Below are 7163 nucleotides of genomic sequence, written 5' to 3'. Positions count from 1 at the left end.
GCTGTCTGTGTCATCCGTGACTCACACCAGCCCTATTGATCCCCCTCGCGTTCACACAGCTGCCAGCTCGCTGCGCGGGCCCTGGGGACCAGCCGCTGCCAAGGAACCACTTTGAAGCTGCCTCGCGCTGTCACGCAGCAGGGGGCTACCCTGGCAACAGCCCAAACTGGGAAATAAAGGGTTAAGGTCCCCCACACCACCCCCACCCCAGAACTGGAGACAGAGGGACCACACCCAACCGGATCCACCCCGAAGCCACCTGCCACCGCCTCTACCTTGATCCCTCTTCACACCCCTCTGCGTAGCTAGCTGGGTCAGCTGGCACCCCCCCTACACCCCCACCCACACCCCTTGGTGTATGCTGAGTGCCCCCCTTTGCCGTCACATCCTGCCAGCCCCATGTGGGTGGGGGGTTTCTAGCAGGCTGGTGGCACATGGAATTACCAGGCTTGGTCACGGCGTCCTGAATGATCCCTTAAGGCCAATGGGGGCCAGCTCTGGCCTGGCTCTGGGGGGTTGCCTGGAATGGGGCTTGCCCAACCTGTGAGCATCTGCTCCCCCCAAGGATGAACAGACCCCCGCCTCCAAGTTATCAGCCAGGGCCCAGGCCACTGGGGGCTCCCGGGGACTCGGTCGGGCGTCGCTCGGGACACTTGGGTTCAACTCCCAGCTCTGCCACCGTGTCCCTGTGTGACCTTGGTTCAATCATTTCACCAGCCCGTGCCTCAGTTCCCCCTCTCTGTGGAATGGGAGGTGACAATCCCTGCGTCTACCTTGTCTATTATCAGTGGGAGGGGGCTGCCTCTCACTCCCCTACTTATCTCCCCTGCTGTCCCATTGCCAACAGGAGAGCAGCCGCTGTTTTGGAGAGAGGGGTGGGAAACAGCCCCCCCCCCCTGAAGATCTCCTCATTCCTGCTAGACAGGGGCCTACACCCTTCCCCAGCACTAATTCCTCATCCAGCCCCTCTTTGACTCTTGGCCCCAACAACTTCCTGTGGCAGTGAGTTCCACAGGCTGATGCCACAGCCCCTGGAAATGTTTTTCCTCTGATCCCCTGCAGTGTTCTGGTGGGACCCTACTCTCCCCTTGGGGTGCTACCCTTATACACCTAATATCCCCCCCCCCTCAAAACAGGGTGCTACCGTAATGCACCTAATTTTTCCCCATCTCTAAAGGTGGGTGCTTCTAGCTGCTCCCTTCCCCCCCCAACCCCCCCCCCCCCCGCAACTTCCAGAGTTAGGAAAACCTTTTCTTTGCCTTTGATCGGAGCTGTGGGATCTTGGCTAGATCTTTCCTGGCTCAGCTGACAGAAATGTCCAATTCACCCGTGGGGGAGGGGAATCTCTCTTTTTTAAGAGGGGGGGGCCCGGCAAAGACTCTTCCCGCCCCCCCCCCCCACCAAGGGGGGGATTTCTCAAAAGCCCCGGCCTGGAAATGAACGGGCTGGTTTCGAGCCAGCTGCCCCCAGCTCCGCTCCCCCGCGGCCCCTGGGAAAAACCCCTCCCCGCCGCCTGCCGCCTTGGCTGGAAACGAAGCCAGGCCAAGCCCCCTCTGCCCGGCAGGCGGCGTGGGCGGGGGTTCCCGGAACGGGGCCCGAGCTCGGGCACGTCACTAGCCAGCCCGTGCCCATATATGGGCATCTTCCCCTGCGTCACTGGGAAAACCCTTCCCCCCGCCCGCCCCCTTCCCGTGCGCCGGAGCGGGGCGGGGAAAGCGGCGGAGCGCAGGGGGGATTTTTAACCCTGTCCTTGCGCGCAAACAGCCGCGCAGGGGCTCCACGGTCTGACAGCAGAAGTGCGGGGAGAAAAACAAGACTCCCCCCCCCTCCAAAAATCAGACCCCCTGGGAAAGCGCCAGGCAGCGGGGGTGGGGCTGCAGGAGGGGACCAGCTAGGGAGAGATTCCCAGATGTGGAAGCCCCAGGGACCCGTTGGGAGCAGCCAGGCAGAGCTCTTGGATAACAGGCCCCGGAGCTTGAGTGGGAGGAAAACAGCTCAGATCAGCTGAGAACTATCACATCCACTCAGGCTGGGAGAAGTTGCCAGAAATGCCTCCTACAAGGGGGGGGGGGAGGTTTTGTACAGCACCCTGAGGCCCTGGGCCACAGAGTCCCACCCCAAAAGACAAGATGTGGTAATGAATAATCAGTGATCAATATACACACACAGAGGCCTGTTGAAAGATGTGAAGGAAATGGACAGCACTGTAAAAACAAAAAAAATCTCACTTGAAAATACAGAACAGAGCCTGTTTTATGATCAAACGTATACACCCCCCCGGACTGAAATAATTCAAGGGCTAAAAGGGATTTGAAACAAAACCCAAGCCTCAGACAGGCACTTCGAGAACATTGGTTTTTTTACTTAAATAAAACGTCAATAAAAAGTCAAAAAACAAATACAATCAACTTTTTTAAACACACAAAACAAAATAAATTCGAGGACTTTTGTTAAAAAAAAAAAACAAAAACCAAAACACCACCCGAGTAAAGTAAAGAAGCCGTATTTCCTTTCAGGGGATAGGCAGTTCTATGGTGTGGCAATCAATCCGTTTCTCTTATCTGTCAATGGCAAGTAACAGATTTGGTTTTTGTTCGTTCCGTTTTAAGTTAAGGGAAGTCCTGGCCCCTTAATTCAGACACACACACGTCCCTTGCTGAAGTACCTCTTGCCGCACTATCCAGCTATGCAACAAGTTTGTTGGTTTGTTCCATTTTTAAATACACTCACACATACACCGCAATTTTAGGCAATACGCACATATTCTGAATCCAGCAGAGCGCAAAATACAACCCCCTCCCATCCAAAAAATAATAATAATACAACCATCAGCAAACAGGAGGAGGCCGAGAATCGTCTTCAAAGTCGCATGCACAGGTTGGTCCAACGTGTGAGAACACTACAGAAGTCCAGATAAAGTTCATGTAAACTTTCCAACAGGGAGTCCAGTTACACACAAGTCTCTTAAATAACATTGGGGGGGGGGGGGGGGGGTTCAGAAGGATTGCATTTTAACAGTCAAAAGCAACTGGCAACCATTGTTCACGTGATTCATGACTTTCTGCTTGAGTTGGGCCACCTGATCTCTCAGGACACTAGCCGTGTTGGACAGTCCCGCGTTCTCCGTCTTCAGCGTCTTGACTTTGTCCTCCAGCCGGGCTATCCTTTCCAGCTTCCTCTTCCGGCACTTGGTAGCCGCCAACCGGTTCCTCAGCCGCTTCCTTTCCACCTTGATCCTCTCCTGATCTTCCATGTTGATGGGAGACACAGGAGGTGACTGGACATCGGGCACGGTCTGAGGCTCTTCCTTGAAGACCTGCACCCTAGACGGGAGGGAGGGGGCCAAGGAGTGACCCCCATAGGCGTGGGTCTGGGGCAAGTAGCTGAGGTTGGCGGTGGGGTAGCTGGAGGAGGTGGTCATGGTGCCGGGGTTGTAGCTGGTCAGGTTGGTGTAGACGGGGGGCGGCTCTTGATGGAGGGAGGCCCCGTAAACGCTACTGGCCACCGAGGCAGCCGCACCGATGGAGACGTTGGGTGGGGGCATGTGGTTCATCTTGTGCAAGTCGTCCAGGGCCTTCACAAAGCCGTCGGCAAAACCCTCCTGCTCCTCCGTGGCCCCCCGGGGGTAGAAATAGGGGCCCGGGGTGGGCGTGGTGGTGATCACCCCGTTGCTGTTCTGAATGATGAGCCGCTCCAGCTCCGGCGAGGCCAGCTTGAGCGAAGAGTTGGCGCCCGCCTCGGGCAGGCCGGCGGGGGCGTAGAAGGCGCCTCCTTCCTCCGCCTGGCCCCGGAGGTGCAGCTGCGCCTTGAGGCCCCGGTAGGGCTCCGAGAGGTTGACGGCCATATTCTGCTTCAGCGCCTTGTAGTCCAGGGGCCCGCTCAGCTCTGCACGCCCGTAGCCGGAAAGAAAGGAGTCGTCATAGAACGGCTGTTCCATTTTGGTACACATCAGCCACGCGACCCCAGATCAGCACGCGGCGACCCGGCCTACACAGATAGAGGGGGGGGCTGCAGATCCCGGTGGCAGAGGCAGTGAAGGGGGGGGGGGTTAAGGCAGATCTTCCAGGCTCCCCGCCCACGGCACCCCCGAGACCAGTCCACGGCTCGGTTTCACTTCCAGAAACGCTCCCTCTTCCTCGCCCCTCTTCCTCCTGGCTGTGTCGGGGGGGGGTCCCCGGCCGGGTTCTTCTCCCCGAGTGCAGCCCCCACGCGTGGCGGGCGATCGGCCCGGCTCCCTGCTCTCTAGCCCCCTGGGAAGCGACAGGCGGCGGGTACCGTACCGGGCGGGGGCTCCGCGGCGGGGCTGGGCGCAGCTGGCGGCTCCGATCGGGCTCCGGGCTCTGTCCGCGTCTGGGTCAGCTGCTGGCGGCGCCGCGCGGAGCCTTTATAGCGCCCGGCGGGCGGAAACGCGCAGCCATTGGGCCGCGCCGGAGCCCCACGCGCGGGGTGGGGCCGCGGACGCCGCCTGCCGGGCAGCCCCGTGTGTGCTGGGAAGGGACCGCGCGGGGCCGGGCCGCGCGTCACGGGGCGGGGCCCGAGAGACTGACAGCGAGAGACGCACAACCACACACAGAGAGACACACAACCACACACGCGGATGGGCCCGCAGCCCCAGACAGATACAGAGACAGACACACAACAACACACCCAAACCTACAGACACCCAAACGTACAGACACACAACCACACATAGAGACAGACACACAACCACACATACACACAGAGACACAACCACACATGCTGATGGGCCCACAGCCGCAGACTGGCACAGAGGCAGACACACAACAAGACACCCAAACCTACAGACACACAACCACACACAGAGACAGACACACAACCACACATGCTGATGGGCCTGCAGCCCCAGACTGACACAGAGACAGACACACAACAAGACACCCAAACCTACAGATACCCAAACGTACAGACACACAACCACACACGGACATAGAGACACATCCATAGAGACACACACACACACCCCAAACATACGAACACACAACCACACACAGAGATGGACACACAGCCCCAGACAGACACAGAGACACGGCCAGAGAGACACACACAACCAGGCACAGAGAGACAGGGACACACAATCACACACAGAGACAGACACACAACCATACACATTGATGGACACACAGCCCCAGCCAGACATAGAGACACGGCCATAGAGAAAGACACACACAGAGAGACACAACAACACACCCAAACCTACAGACACAGACACAGAGACAGACACCCAAACGTATGGACACACAACCACTCACAGAGATGGACATGCAGCCCTAGACAGACACAGAAACACATTCATAGAGACAGACAGACACGCAGGGACACACAACCAGGCACAGAGGGACAGGGACACACAACTACACACAGAGACAGACACACAGAGACACAACAACACACCCAAACATATGGACACAGAGACACACAGCCAGAGAGACAGCCACACATAGCAGCACACACACACACGGCCATAGAGACAGCCAAACAGCCACACACAGACCGCCACACAACCACAGAGACAGCCACACAGAGACACACAGCCACACAGCAGCAGCACACAAACATACAGAGACACACAGCCGCTCACAGAGACAGACACACAGCAACACGTAGACACGCAACCACACACAAGAAGAGACACACACAAACATACAGACGCACAGCAACACACAACCACACAGAAACATGGCCAGACACACAGCAAGGCACACATGTCGAAACACACAGAGACGCACACACTGCCATAGCCAGAGACACACCACACACACATCGCCCCCCCCCACATGGGCACATACATGAACTCACTGACAAAGCACACGTGACTACTCGCACGCCTGCAGGCCTCCCTCCGCACACACTCACCCAAGACCTCCCTGCTAGCCCAGACGGCTCCCTGTGCCCCCGTGTGAATTCAGCCATGATTGGGGGGGTTCAGAACCTGGACTGGGACCTGGGGATGGGCTGGGGGGCTGGGGATCAGGGCCCTTGGGGAGGGGGATCAAGGGCCTATGGGCTGGGGGGCAGCTGGAGCTGTAGGGAAGGTGACTACAGCTGGAGGGGGCGGGGGAGCTGATCCATCTCTCCAGCCCCGGAAGAACCCATCCCCAGCTGGCAGGCTGCCTGTTCGCCCAGCTCACCCAGCAGGGCCGGAAGCCGCCCCTCCGGACCGGGCGGGGTGCAGGTAGGGCGAGGTGGGGACCACGCAGTCACGGGAGATCCGGCAGCAGCCTGTCTGTGCCTCAGGCTAGGATTCCTCCCCCAGCACCGGGCCCCTGAGGACCGCAGGGGCCACTTACTCCACGGCTGGACCGTTGGCTGATTAAATGCTGGTGTCTGATCAGTAGGTACCACGCTCACCTGCAGGCCGGGGGACAGAGCTCTGCAGTGTGCAGCCTCGGAGCAGTGTGCACTGCAGGACCCTGCCAGCGACGCTCCAGCACCCAGCAGCGGGCTGAGAACATACCACAGGGCCTGATCCGTGCAGACGGTAGTACTCTGCAGCACGCTAAGAACATACTACAGGGCCTGATCCGTGCAGACGGTAGTACTCTGCAGCATGCTAAGAACATACCACAGGGCCTGATCCGTGCAGATGCTAGTACTCTGCAGCATGCTAAGAACATACTACAGGACCTGATCCGTGCAGACGGTAGTACTCTACAGCACGCTAAGAACATACCACAGGGCCTGATCCGTGCAGACGCTAGTACTCTGCAGCATGCTAAGAACATACTACAGGACCTGATCTGTGCAGACACTAGTACTCTGCAGCACGCTAAGAACATACTACAGGACCTGATCTGTGCAGACACTAGTGCTCTGCAGCACGCTAAGAACATACTACAGGGCCTGATCTGTGCAGACACTAGTACTCTGCAGCACGCTAAGAACATACCACAGGGCCTGATCCGTGCAGACACTAGTACTCTGCAGCACGCTAAGAACATATCACAGGACCTGATCTGTGCAGATGCTAGTACTCTGCAGCATGCTAAGAACATACTACAGGGTCTGATCCGTGCAGACGCTAGTACTCTGCAGCACGCTAAGAACATACCACAGGGCCTGATCCGTGCATACTCTAGTACTCCGCAGCATGCTGAGAACATACTACAGGGATCGATCCGTGCATACTCTAGTACTTTGCCGCA

General features: G+C 58.0%; 1 protein-coding gene across 1 annotated transcript; it reads right to left on the bottom strand.

Moving 5' to 3' along the window:
• Positions 1-2403: 2403 nt before the first annotated feature.
• Positions 2404-4375, bottom strand: JUNB (JunB proto-oncogene, AP-1 transcription factor subunit). Its single transcript, XM_034792942.1, has one exon. The coding sequence runs from the start codon at positions 3947-3949 to the stop codon at positions 2996-2998; it is 954 nt and encodes a 317-aa protein (XP_034648833.1). The 5' UTR covers positions 3950-4375; the 3' UTR covers positions 2404-2995.
• Positions 4376-7163: the final 2788 nt, after the last annotated feature.

The sequence above is a fragment of the Trachemys scripta genome, chromosome 16 (genome assembly GCF_013100865.1).
Source record: "Trachemys scripta elegans isolate TJP31775 chromosome 16, CAS_Tse_1.0, whole genome shotgun sequence".
In the NCBI taxonomy this organism is placed as follows: domain Eukaryota; kingdom Metazoa; phylum Chordata; order Testudines; family Emydidae; genus Trachemys; species Trachemys scripta.
The sequence above is the reverse complement of the archived record's forward strand: the minus strand, read 5'-3'. Positions and strand labels throughout refer to the sequence as shown.